Genomic DNA, 13,885 nt, shown 5'->3' with positions numbered 1-13,885 from the left:
GAAATGGAAATTATCATCACACATTGAGGGAAAAATAATCTGAAGGCCAAGTGTTCAGTGAGTCAGAAAAATTTAGAGTCGTAACGTTAGAGGCTGCAAACTGGAAACTAGATACGAATTCATATCCTACAAGGGTATCAGTGACGGCAAGAAGTCAGCAACCAGCGTCAGTGTTATTTTGGGAGGCCGCAGGAAGGCTCTTACCGACCAGGGAGCCTGCAGAGCCCATGTTTGAGGCATCGGATTTAAGACACAAACAAATGGAATGTCGCGCCGTTAAGGGTGACAACAATGATTAAAAGCCCAAGCAGACTGAAATCTGAAGAAAACTTAGATGAATTGATGGCATGACAAAAAAAAAAAAAAAACAAACCCCCAAACCACGAGATTTTTAGAGGTATATATTTACTTTAAACATTATGAACGATTCATCAGCATCTTACCATTGGTATATAGAGACAACAAATTGTCATAAACACCATATTCAGAATGAGCATTTTACTGATGTCTTGCCTCTCTCTTATTGCCCAACTCTGAAGAGTCATCGGAAGGGACCATTAGACAGTATTTGCTGAGAGATGACTATGACATCTTGGCTCCTTTTCTAATTTGAACTTCTATGAATTTTACAATGCCATAAAAGCACTCAGCGAGAATTTTGGCAAAATATTTACAATTCTTTTTCAATAACACTGCTCATGGAATAGGAGAAGTGGAAAGTAATCACTTAGTAACTGTGGAGAAACAAGCAGAAAGGAGGAGGAACAACTGCTTCCTGTGCTGCTGGGGATGAAAAAAAAATCAGAGTTTAGCTATTAAAAAAAGCCTGCTGGGGGCTGAGCACGGTGCGTGTGATGGGAACTCGCCGCTTCCCGTGACCACCTGCGAAGAATGTGCCTCCAGCCTGGCTGTGTGTGCGACGCAGGAACACGCCTCCGACACCTGCAGGCGTGTGACCAGCGGCTCGCGGAAGACGGCGCTTGGGGGATAGAAAAGAACCTGGCACAGGCCCTGGGCTTCTGGCATCATTCGGCACAGGTCTGCCAAGATGCTTTGGGAAACGTTTTAATTTAAATGCCAAGTCTATTTCAATGACGTCTCCCTGGTTTGACCTGTTGGGAGTCCAGAGTGAGATGGATAGGTCTTCATTTTGGAAGCATTAGGAGAATCAGGTTTTAGAAACAGCACCCTGTAGATTTCAGTCTATATGGCCCCCCTCACCATAGGAAACTCGTGGTATGAGTTGCAAAGATATGACTCTCATAGCACATTACTGGTGATTGATAAATGCAGGAAAAGGTTGGAAATATCTTCAGGTGTTTACTCAAAATATCAAAATTAGAAAACTTTAAGGATAAAGGCCTAGCATTCTTCCTTTCCTCCCCACAGCATACTCACAGGCTATTATGACTACACATTTGATAAGACAGCTTCAGAACCTGATTTGAATTATTTGAATATATTTTCCTGCAAACATATCACAAGGCGGGAAAAAAAAAATGGAACCAAACTAGAAAAAAGGGCAGAAAGAAAGAAAAGGGATAGGACTGAATAAAATATTCAAACACTGTTGTTCATTGATGTGACATTAGATGTTCACACGTAGGCCCAGATTTGCAAGAGAGGGATAAAAGTCTGTCTGATAGGTTACGAAAACAGGAATCCAGATCAGAACCCAAACACCCCCCAAAAATAACAGGTATCTGAAGTTGCTTCAGAGGCAGGGAAGTGGGGATGTGTATGTATGGAAAGCTGCTTTCCTCCTCAGAGGCTCCTTGGCAGTTGGCTACACCATGCTAATGAAAGCAAGGTCTTTAAGTTCACCCCCCAGCGGACGGTCAGTTTCTCCTTCGCGCCCTGCGGGAAGCGCATTCCCGGAAAAGGAAACACACGCGCTGGAGAAGCCGGGAGAGGGCTGGAAGATGCGGGCAGGGCGTCTGGGGTGGAGAGGGGGGCGCCGAGCTAGGGATGTGGGCCGTGTTTGGCTCCAAGGGTGGACAGCAGGGGTGTGGGGGAATGTTGGCGCGCAGCGGGGGGGGGGGGGGGGGGCGACAAAAAGTGACAAGATTGGGGTGTTCACGCTGCTGACTCGACCTGAAATACTGGAGGAGGGAGGAGGAAGGAAGAACCGGAGGGGCCTGCTTAGCGATCCAAGTAGGGTTCTTCTCCCAAAGCGGAGGCTGACCCCGGGCGCGGGCTGCGGACCAGCGGGCATCCCTGGCGGCCGGCTCAGGGAGGGCGCTTGGGGGCGGACGATGTGACGAACCCCTGGGGGCCCGGGCCGGGCTCTGCCCGCGTCCCCGGCTTCTCGCCTCTCGCTGTCCCCTCCGCCGGCCCCAGCGTCCTTGCCACGTGTTGACCCCGCTCACAGATGCCCGGTTCAGGAGAACCTAGCTGGTTTCTGCACGCGCAGCGGGTCTGGCCCGCGGGGGGGCCCCGAGGAGAAGGCCCGTGGCCTGCGCGCTCGTGGCCCCTCGGGGCGCCGGCGGCTGACGGGCGGTTGCCAGAGCTCCGGAGGGGCCGGGGGCCTTCGTCGACCCTCAGCCGCCCACCGTCGCCGTCTGCTGGGCAGCGAGGTCCCCGCGGCCCGATGAGCCGGCCCGGCGGGAGCGGCCGCGACGGCGGCGACCTGGAGCAGGAGCCGGGCGGCCGCGGTGCGTCCGGGGAGGGGAGGGTCCCCGCGGCCCAAAGGGGGCGGCGCGGAGCCCCGAGGAGGCGGGGGGGCGGGCTGGTCCCGGGCGCCCTGCCCGCCCTGCGCTGACCCCGGGGGTACCCGGCGGGCCCGGCGCGCGCCAGCCTCCGGTGGGGTTGGGGTCGGGGGAGACACCCCCGCCCGCCCGGGGCCGCGGGGGCCTCGGGAGGAGCCTCCGCGTGGCCGGGGCGCGTCGGGGCGCCCGCCGCTGCCCCGAGCCCGAGGGGGGCGCCCCTTCCCCCCGGGCCGCGCGGCGTTTTTGGCGCCCGCGGCGGCGCGTGTGCCGGTCGTGTTTCTGTACCGGGTGCAGCGCCGGCTCCGGGTGCCCCGTCCCCCCAGGAGGGCGCCTCGTCCCCGGGGTGGGCGCCCGGTTCCCCGCGGTGGGTCCCGCGCGGTGGGTGCCCGGTGTCCCTCGCGATGGGTGCCCCGTCCCCTGGAGGGCGCCCCGTTCTCCGGGTGGATCCCGCGCGGTGGGTGCCCCGTGTCCCCCGCGGTGGGTGCCCCGTCCCATGGAGGGCGCCCGGTCCCCCGGGGTGGGTCCCCCGCGGTGGGTGCCCCGTCCCCTGGATGGTGCCCAGTCCCCGGAGAGCGCCCCGTCCCCGGGAGGGCGCCCCGTCCCCGGACAGTGCCCCTTCCCCCGTCGCCCCGGGCCGCGCGCTGCCCGCGGCGCGTGTGCCGGGCGTGTCCCCGGGCCCCGGGCCGCCTGACCGCGTCTCTCTTCTCCCCCTGCAGGAACCTTCCGATAGTCCCGCCGCCGCGGCTCTGACCGCGCGCAAGGCGAGCCCGAAGCCGACAGCACATCGAAATTAAAAAAAAAAAAAAAAAGAAGAAGCGGAAGAAGCGGCCGAGGCGGCGGCGGGCGGAGCGGCGGAGGAGGGGCCGCGCGGCCCGGGCGGCGGGGACGCGGGGACGCGGGGACGCGGCTTTGTGCTGGCGGGTCGCGGGGCGCCCATGGCGGAGCGCGGCCGGGGGGCCGCCGGCGGGGCCCTGCCCTCCTCCCCGGGCCCGGTCCTGGCGGCCAAGGGCGCCCTGCGGGCCGGGGCCGGGGAGGGCGGCGGCGGCGGGCGGCCCGGGCCCGGGCGGGCGCGCTGTGACAGCGCCGGGGTCTCCAACGGAGACTGCAGCCTCGGCGCGCCCGGGGGCGAAGCCCGGGTCGGCCCCGCGCTCGCCGCGGCCCCCGGCCCGGCCGCCTGCCCGCTCCCCAGGGACAGCAAGCCAGGCGGCCTGCCCCGCCGGAGCAGCATCATCAAGGTAGGTGGGAGAGGGGCGCGCGTCGCCCGCCCCCCGCCATCCGAGGTGGGGGGGTCCTTCCCCGGGCGGCAGGACTGGGAGGCTGGAGGGGGAGCCCCCAGCTCCCGGGAACCGGGGCTGCGCCGGCGGCGCTGCGGGCGGCAGAGCGGGGACCGGTGCGTATGGCGTTTGGGGAGGATGGAGAGGGGTACAAGGGGAGCTGTGCTCAGTCCCCCGGGACTCGGGGCTGTCACCTCTGCAGGGCTCGCCTGCAGCGATGGCCCGGTACCTGTCCGGCAGGCACCCTCTGCCAGCGGGCAGCCTTGGCTGGTGGAACAGACCCCTTGCCCGGTCTCCATTGTATGTTAAAGACAGTTGGTGATCATGTGAAAACATTTTCTTAAGAATCGAAGGCAAGCTAACAGAGATTCTTCAGTAGGGTTTTTTTCCCGATGGGTCTGTAAGTTGCCTCTTGCCAACGGTGAGACTCAGAGGGTGCACAAATCCCTGGTCAACTTAAGAGAAATGGAGTAGGTTTCTGAAGGTCCAGGCACCTTTCAGCTTTCTTAGGGTCAGAAGCTCTGGGAGATTACAGTCCTGCAGGGTTTTAATCTTTTGCTTGCTGCAGCAGGCAGGCCTCCAGTTCTGTGGAAGTTCTTTTGGGCGGTTTGCTGTTTTGATATCTTTTTGCCTGGTGTTATTTGGCAGAAGGAAGTCAGCATTTGGTGCCTCTTAAACTCCAGGAGTAATGCTAGGAACTCCTGAGTTTGTGGTGGTTTCATCTTACATTATGTTTTGGTCTGCAATGTAAACGTATTTTTGGAGACATGAAGTGAAAAAAAATAAATGATCCATGAGCTGATCAGATCAGAGCCTTTAGGCAGGACCAGCTCTTTCTGCTCAAGTTTGGAGCAAATACGAAAAGGTTGCTTTCTGAAAACCGAGAGGTCACGGGGACAGCGAGCACCAAAGCACCGTGATGGGCCTGCACCCACCCTTCCTGTGGCAAGGAAGGTAGGACCGGCCCCCGTGAAGAGGATTGGCACTCGGGGTGTTTGAAACTTAGCTGGACCTACAGGAACCTTCTGAGGAGCGTGCAAGTGTCCGACGGCGCTATCAGCTTCTGTACTTATCTGGTGAAATACAGCACCTTGCAATTCCATGTAACAGGCAGTTGTGAAACTGCTTTTCGCTTTGTCATCTTTTGCCCAGTTCACCTCTGAGAAAGGGCAGGGCTGAAGGGCTTAAAGGTCAAGTTCATGGACCATCTGCAGGAGGTGTTTAGAGTTGAACTAAGGAAAGCAGAGCAGGCTATCGCTGCACACGTACCTAGCTCTTGGTGACTTGTATTTTCTTTTACTCTGCCACTTATGTTGCCGTGGGAGTTGCTCTCAGCCATGCGTGGGAATCAGTCCCATTGACAGAGTTACGGGTCATATCTGTTTTTATTGGTTACTAGATAACTTGTGGTGATTTTGCTTTGTGGTGGTAATGAAGTCTGAGGTGGAAATTCCAGAGAAGGTGCAAGCTCATCTTAACGCCTCTGCCTCAATTTTTTTTGGAGGGCCTGTGTTTGCACTTAAAAAAAAAAAAATAAATTCACATTTTATTGGTGTCTGCAGTGGGGTTCACAGTGTAACTTATTTAATTATAGCAGCATCTGTTTTAATTTTACATTCATGGGAGACTAGGAAGGATGGTTTGCCAACATTTCTGATATGTGGAATTGAGAACTTGTTGGTAGATACCTTTTTTCCTTGAAGATTCTAGAAGCACATGGGGAACTGATTAATTACTCAGAAATCAATGGAATTTTGAAACTTACCCAGGTATCTTCATCATTTTTCTTCTTTCTGTTGAGGGCAGCCGTTCCCTTGTTCTCAGGTGTATCCCTAGACATACATTGTGAGGAAGTTAGGGGTTCAGTATATTGCTTCCTGAATGAATGGAGAAATGGCAAGGAAGTATATGTTTTTTCTAAGTTCTTTTAATTTCTAAAATGGCTGGTTGGAATTTCCCAGTCTTGTCTTATTTATTGTCCTCTGTCTCCCCAATTGACTCCTTTTTCTTGCCTCCACTTTCAATGTGCATTTTCTTAATACCCTTTAAGACTATGGAAGTAGTGTTGAAAGTTGCTCAAGCCTGGATTGGAGGGCAGGGGTATGCTATATTTAAACAGGTAATTACTCAGTATCTACTGCCTTTCAGTTGGCGTCTTGAAGGATCCAGCTTTTAGAAATTTAGCGTGGCGTTTTCCTAAAGACACGGCAGCCTAATAGACTAAAGAGATCTTTTACTTTAATACCAAATCTCATAAAGCAGCAGATAGTGCCCAGATGTTTTTGTCACATGAATGGCGGAATTACATTTCACTTTTGTTAAACAGGTAATAAGCAGCTCAGCAGGAGCCCGTGTGAAGCAGCGGTGGTCTCTCCTTGGTCTCTAGAACAGCAGGATGGATGCAGGCAGGTGGAGTGGAGAGGCAGTGATACCTTAGAGGGCCTGGCGACGATGGGGCTTGAGGGAATGGCAGGGGGTCTGGGTGCTCACTCCTGAGCAGAGGCGTGCAGCTGGGTGCGCTCGTCGCAGTGCTGGGCTGTGCCTGCTTCCTGGCTTCCATCTAATGCCTTGCAGTCTTGACCTTCCTCTTAGGTGGGGACCCCCAAGTCAGAGAGAGGAATAACAGCGGAAATGGGATAAACAGTGGGCAGTGGAGGGGACTGTTGCTGAGTGCTGGACATATGCAGTAATCCGCTGAAGGCTGACCAGAATGGTATTCCTTATTTAAAATTATTTCTTTGGAACTCCATCTGTTTTGTAAATATGGTGTTGAGAAAGAAATTGTTACAAAACTACATTTTATGCCAAAATAGATGCACAGATTCCTACTAAGAGAGCTCCTTGCTTATGATAAGAGTGTTGGTGGAAATTCAGAGTGAGCAGCCTGGTAGGACCTTTCAAGTACCTTGTGAAGAAAAATAAATCATGGAACTCATCACCAGACTTTTCTACTTTTCCTTAGCTGGTTGAAAATAATATTACACTTTTTTAGATTTTTTGCAAAGGTGCACTGCTAGATTTTTAGGGGAGAAGTCATTATATTTGTCATCCTAAGTCGTCTAGTAAACGAAAACATCACTTTCATTTTCTCTTTCCGTATTTCATCACACCATTCACTACAATCCACGCTTTATTTTGAAACAATTAATTTGGTTAATTGTTCAGATGGCATTCTTTTTTTTTTTAAACAAATAGCTCCATCCTTTAATTCTAGAGTTTGATCTAAAAATATGAAGTGGCATTTTAAGCCTTGGATTTTTTTTTTAAGTTTTGAAATAAATGAAGTTTAAATGTCCATTAGTTTGGGTGGTTTACTTTAATCAAAACTAATTAAATATTTTGGATGGCACGTCAAAAATCATGCTGATTTGCATAAAGTAAAATTCACTCTCACTACCGCCTAGTCCCGTGCAGTTCGACCATCACACGCTCATGTAGCGGCTGCCACAACCCAGATCTGGAGCAATTCTGTCGCCTCACACGGTTCTCCCAGTCTCTTTGTAAGCCTTCTCCTGCCCTGTCCTCAGACCACAGCGGGTACTGATTAGGGTATTGGTAAAAATAAGTTGGAAATGTAGCCATTATACTATTCAGGTATTTAAAAGTGATGATAGCAGCCACTGTTTCTGAAACACTATTCATATGGGCAAAACACATGAGGAGTGTCCAGCTGCATTCTGTGGCCTGGTCTTGCTCCCACCATGGGGGCTGGAGGAAACCCGCGTTCGGGGGTCGCTGCCTGCCCGCGGTGCTGGCACTGACTGTTGGACTCTGTGGGCATGGCTGCAGGTTACGCTGGCGGTGTTACCTGTTTTGTGTAGTTAAGGTAGTATTGGTTTGGGAACACCAGACTTGATTTTTCCCCTTTAAATGTGGGGGATTCTGCAGGGGAGGAAGGAATGTCAGTTTCTGCTGTCAGAAGAAGTTGACAGATAGCGTAGCCAGCCAGCCGTCTAGTCCAGAGCCTCCGGTTTCACTGGGTCCAAAGCTTTGGCCTTGTCCAGGAGGCAGTGCAGCTCCCCTCGTATCGCTGGTTGCCCCATTAGAGTGTCACGGTGTGTAGGAGAAACTCACACTAACTTTGCGCGAACATGGATTCCCCACAGCTTGATGCCGAGCCCCCAGCGTGGGAAGGCTTTTCACATCTATTATGCATATTTAAAGAAAATATTTAAAATGTACCTTATGGTTTAAATAAACTAGACTCTGTGCAGGCAAAACCTGGGCTATATTTCTCCGTTCTGCCTAGAAAGCCAGCACTCAGTAACCCTGTTTTCTGAATTTCATCTGAAAAAGTAGTATCTCCATTTGATTTTAGAGTTTTTTTTTTTTGTCTGAATGGGGGCCCCCAGGAGCGGGAGAGACTGCTGGGGGAGACAGCACCACCCAGCAAGCCTGTGGGTGTGTCATGAACATTCAGCCCACAGTAACTGAGTCACAAGGTGGGTTTGTCTGTAGACAGGCCGCCGGGGTCGTTTAGGTCAGAACCATCTGATGGCCAATCAGTGAGCCTCCCCTTGTCCGATGAGCCTGGCCCGGCTCCCTGACTGCTGGGAGGCGGCGCGCCTGGCTCAGCCACTCAGAGCCTCTAGCGCGGTTCAGAGTTCAGTTTCAGAAGGCGTCAGGGGGTGTTCCTTTTCAGACACTCACAATTGCTTGCCCCCTCTGCTACCTGCCTGCCCTGTCTCCCAGCCTCGCCTCCAAACACTTGTGCTGGCCACCTGGTGCTTCTCGCCAGGTCCAGAGACACAACCGACAGGAAACTGTCTGGTTTTCTTTAATTGCTGCTTTTGGCCTCTCAAGTGAGTTTCTTAGAATGCTCTCTCCCAGAATCTGTTCAGTTCCTTTTATAGTTCTCTGTGCTCTGCAAGGGGTCTAAACGAGACTGTTCTTTTTCGCTTTTGCTTTTGCTTTTTTTAATGCTCAAGTTCCCCTTGCCTCAGAATTTGACACAATAGGGCAGTGCTATCTGTAGCCCAAAGGCAGGTATAAGTGGAGTGTGAACATTCACGTTTTCCCTTCAGACTCTTATCTTACACCTTTGTATCCAAGAAGAGATGCTGTGTTCCTTACTAATGGTAACTTTTGGCTGTTATTATTTGCTTGTCTACCAGACCTCCGGATGAGTTTAGCTATTTTCTTTTTATTTCAAATGAATGGATGCTGGTGTACAGGGCGTATTCAGATATTTTTACCAGTCAGCCTCAGGATCTAAACCGTGCACACGGCCTGGCGAGCATCTTCCTGTTGATAACGGTGAGTCGAGGGTGTGGTGCCTGACACGGGTGTGCGTACTGACTCCAAGTCAGAACCCCCAGAGGGGTGTCAGTAGGACCTATTTCCCTTGTGTCAGAATAATTCCATCCCTTAAGGGGACTCAGAGCATGGAGTGACTTGCACTGAGCTCCAGTTGTGTGAGCGGGCCAGTCTGCTGGCAGGACGCGGGCACCCACCTGTCTCAAGGGGCAGAGCAGGGCGGCTGGGACGCCTTGCCGGCCTCTGGTGCGGGGTCCCGCGGCAGGGGACTTAGGCCAGACCTGTTCTAGGTGGGAGTCTCAGCGGGCTGGACAGGCAGACCAGCTTTTGCTGTGCTTCGCTTGATGGCGCGTCACGGGCAGGGCACTTCTTACAGTTTGAAGGTTTCTGGCAGCCCTGTGTCCAGCAAGTCTTTCAGTGCCGTTTTTCCAACCGCATTTGCTCATTTTGTGTCTCTGTGTCCCATTTTGGTAATTCTCACAGTAGTTTAAAAGATTCATTATTATTATATTTGCCGCGGTGATCGGTGAGCAGTGGTTTTTGATGTTGCCGTTGTAATTGTTTTGGGGCATCGCACTCTGCGCCCACATTAGATGGTGAACCTAACCCGTGTTGTGTGTGTGTTCTGTGTGTGGGCTGTGTGTGTGTGTGTGTGTCCTGACTCTTCTCTCTCCCTCCCCTTGGGCTTCTCTCTTCCCTGAGACACAGCAAGACTGACGTTAGGCCGGTTAGTAGGCCTGCAGTGTCCGCTAATGGTTCAACTGAAAGGCAGAGTCACACATCTCGCACCCTAAATCAAAAGCTGGAAATGATTCAGCTTAGTGAGAAAGGCATATCAAAAAGCCCAGACAAGCCAACAGGTAAGCCCGGTGCACTCAAGTTGTGAATGAATGCAAAGGAAAAGTTCTTGAAGGAAATTAGAAGGGCTGCCTCGGTGAACACATGAAGGATAAAGTGAAACAGCCTTCTTGCTGGTGTGGAGAAGGTCTGAGTGGTCCAGAGAGAAAATCCAACCAGCCACCACATCCCCTTAATGCAGAGCCACATCCAGAGAAGGATCCTAACGCTCTTCAGTTCTGGGAAGGCTGAGAGAGGTGAGGAAGCTGCCGGAGAAAAGGTTGAAGCCCTGAGGTGTAGGGAAAGACGCCGTCTCTGTGGCCTCAGAGTATAAGGAGCAGCAGCAAGTTCTCCCAAAGATCCAGCTCAGGTAATTCAAGCAGGTGGATACACTAAGCCACAGATGTTCAGTGGATGAAACAGCTGTGTATTAGAAGAAGATGTCCTCTGGGACTGTCATCGCTAGAGAGAAGTCATTGCCTGGCTTCAGAGTTTCAAAGGACAGGCCGACTCTTACTAAGGGCTAATGCCGCTGGTGACTCTGTGTTGAAGCCAGTGCTCATTTACCATTCCTGACGTCCTGGGGCCCTTAAGGATGATGCTGAATCTCCTGCCTGTAAATGGAATAACAAAGCTTGGATGACAGTACGTCTGCTTCTAACACCGTTTACTGAATATTTTATGTCCACTGTTGAGACCTACTGCTCAGGAGAAAAGATTCCTTTCTAAACATGACTGTTTATTGACAACGCATCTGGTTACCCAAGACCTCTGCGGGAGATGTGCAGTCAGATTCATGTTCCACACTTGTCAACACAACATCCATCCTGCAGCCCAGAGACCAAGGAGTAACTTCAGCCCTCAAGCCTTATTGTTTACGAAATGCATTTCCTAAGGCTATTGCTGCCATAGAGAGTGATCCCTCTTGATGGATCTGGGCAAAGTCAACAGAAAACCTTCTGGAAAAGATTCACCATTCTAGATGTCATGAAGGACACTCATGATTTATGGGATTCATGGGTTCAAATACCAACATTAACAGGAGTTTGGAGGAAGTTGATTGGAACCCTCAGGGAAGACTTTGCAGGGTTCAAGACTTCAGTGGAGAAAGGAATTGCAGATGTGGTAGAAACAGCAAGAGAACTGGAATTAGAAATGGAGTCTGAATTGCTGAAATCTCATGATCAAACTTGAATGGATGTGGAGTTGCTTCTTATGGATGAGCAGAGAAAGTAGTTTCTTAAAATGGAATCTAGTCCCAGTGAAGATGCTGTGAAGGTTGTTGAAATGACAAAGGACTTAGAGTATCACATAAACTTAGCTGATAAAGCAGCAACAGAGTTTGAGAAGAGTGAATGCAATTTTGAAAGAAGTTCTGTGTGGGTAAAATATTATCCAACAGCATTGTATGCTACCGAGAAATTGTTCATGAAAGGGAGAGTCAATTGATGTGGCAAACTGCATTGTGTCTTGTTTTAAGACATTGCCACAGCCACCCTAGCCTTTGGCCATCAACGCTGAGGCAAGACCCTCCACCAGCAAAAAGATTACAGCTCACTGAGGGCTCAGATGATGGTTAAGCTTTTGTTTTTAAACCAATAACGTATTTTAAAATGAAGGTATGTACATATTTTTTAAGACACAATGCTTTTGCCCACTTAATAGTCTACAGTATAGCATAAACATAGCTTCTGTATGCGCTGGGAACCAAAAGATTCCTGTAACTCTCTTTATTGTGATATTCACTTTATTGAGGTGGTCTGGAACAAACTCAGAATATCTCCAAGGTACGCCTGTATCCCGAGGGTCTTGATCTGTCCTCAGGACGCACATTGAATGTCCACATTATTTGGGGGGCAGAATACTGGCGGGAAACTAGAGGGTGCGAAGTTCGGTGCTTGGATCAGATTCTGGCTCCCTCTTCCTGTTGGCCTTGGGCAAGATATTTAAGTCTGTGTGTCTACCTAATCCATCTCTAAAATAGAGATAAAGAAATTCCCCCCGAACTGTTGTCATGGAGATTGAATGAGATGATGTACGTGAAATATTCAGAGAAGCATGTGGCCAGTAATAAACACTCAGTAAGCAGTCCCCCCATATGTTTGTTTTTCTGATTGTTAGTTTCTGTTGCTTAGAGTTGATCCTGAGATGCGCAAACTCATTTGGCTTCCTTTGAAATGGAGATCACCAACACTGCCATCTCCATTTTGAAAGCTTTATATGTTGAGATAGAAAGAATGTACCCCAATAAACTTCGCAGACTTATCCTCAAGATGCTTCACGAGTAACTTCTGTTTCGGTGCCTTTGGAAATCTTGATACATCATTATAACGGAGCACATACCTAAGAAGCTCCACTTCAAACGTTGGAGGGCGCTGGACATTAGTTTTATCGAGACAAGCTCCCACGTGTCTTGGTTTGCCCAGGACAGTGTGGATTTTACACCTTTTGTCCTGATGAAGTTGTTAAGAGTGCCTCCTTCCGCTCTCAAAGGGGTCCCAGCTTGGATGGTAAATAAGGTGGCCGCCCTCCTTATCTGCTTCTCAGGAGCCCTTTGCAACAGCCGTGTTAAAGCCCCAGGAAACAGCGCTCTGTGCCTGAACTAGCCTGCTCTGGCCTCTCCCTTCTCAGCTCTAATTCTTCCCTAGGGCTTGGCTCGGTCACCCATCACTCTAGATGGACTGTTTCCTTCTCTGCTTCCCATCTGCCCTCTGCCTGTATGCTGATGCTTTATGTATGGGTCACCTCACCTTATTCACTTGAGTTTATGAAGACATTTAGTTTAATGTCTTGTGGAAAGCACGTATTTAAGTATATATTTTTCAGCGAACGTGTGCATGGGTGAATAAGTGGGCACAAATGACGTGACTTACCTTGGGAGTTGGATGAAGATGTTGTTTAGATGTAGCTCCACCTGGTTTTGATTGGAATATAAAACTCCGTGGGCTATGTATTTCAAATAAGTTTATTTCATATACATAATTTTGGAAACAAGCGAATGGAATGGAAGTGCCTTCATTTAAGTTGGATCCAGGAATTTGGTTGGTTCCAGAACTGTTCTGCAAGATGTTAATGTAAACGATCTGTTCCTTTTGTGCCCCTGAAATAAGATCTTTGAAATTTTCTTTGGTCTTACGTTCTGCTCACAGAGTTTAAAAAGCATGGCGGGAGAGCTTTACCGTTTGTTAAGGCATTTAAATACAGTTTTTGGTATTTGGTTTCGTTGATATTTTTGGTTTTTGTTAAAGAACTAAATTACTTAAACTTTCATCGCCATTTTTATTGGGTTGTTCAAAGGTATTCATTGAAAGTGCTTGCTGTAAAGCATTAATAATAAAAAAGAAAATGCAGAAAGAATACAGCGTACTGACAGGCAGCGTTGCATGGGCAGAACCTTGACTCCCTCAGCGTATTGTGTCACATGCTGCTACCGTGACGTGAGGACGTCACGTGCTGCTACCGTGACGTGAGGACGTCACGTGCTGCTACCGTGACGTGAGGACGTCACGTGCTGCTACCGTGACGTGAGCATGCTACCTTTTCATTGCATTTCTACCTGCCATGCAACCTTTCCCTGCAACTCAAGGACTGGTGAGGGTGAGGCACCAGGACCCTCACTCGTCTCGCGCAAGTCGCCCCTCATCGTGCGGGGAGCGGTTGTTGGTCCCTTTTTACGCACAAGGAAGCCTGTTCCTCAAGTTGTGAGGATTTCCAGGCAAGATGACGAGCTTGCGGGGCTGAGCCGACGCCCAGACCACGCGATGGACTTGGAGGCGCATGCTCTGCCTGCTTTTTCACCCTCTTTCCCCT

General features: G+C 50.7%; 1 protein-coding gene across 3 annotated transcripts in view; it reads left to right on the top strand.

Annotated features, from left to right (window-relative positions):
• The first annotated feature begins 3,529 nt into the window (after positions 1–3,529).
• The window catches only part of PLCL2 (phospholipase C like 2), a 213,981-nt gene continuing 203,625 nt past the window's right edge, over positions 3,530–13,885 (top strand). Inside the window, exon 1 of one of the 3 annotated variants that reach the window (XM_086377578.1) lies at positions 3,530–3,943. In XM_086377578.1, the coding sequence (XP_086233704.1) occupies positions 3,644–3,943 (300 nt within the window). In that variant the 5' untranslated portion in view covers positions 3,530–3,643. Of the gene's footprint in view, positions 3,944–8,953; positions 9,239–13,885 lie in introns of those variants that run through there. The other 2 variants (XM_086375156.1, XM_086375974.1) reach the window with 2 other exon arrangements.

This window comes from Bos grunniens, chromosome 1 (assembly GCF_055505025.1).
Source record: "Bos grunniens cultivar Pamir isolate PY7600 chromosome 1, Bosgru_T2T1.0, whole genome shotgun sequence".
Classification (NCBI taxonomy): Eukaryota; Metazoa; Chordata; class Mammalia; order Artiodactyla; family Bovidae; genus Bos; species Bos grunniens.
The sequence above is the reverse complement of the archived record's forward strand: the minus strand, read 5'-3'. Positions and strand labels throughout refer to the sequence as shown.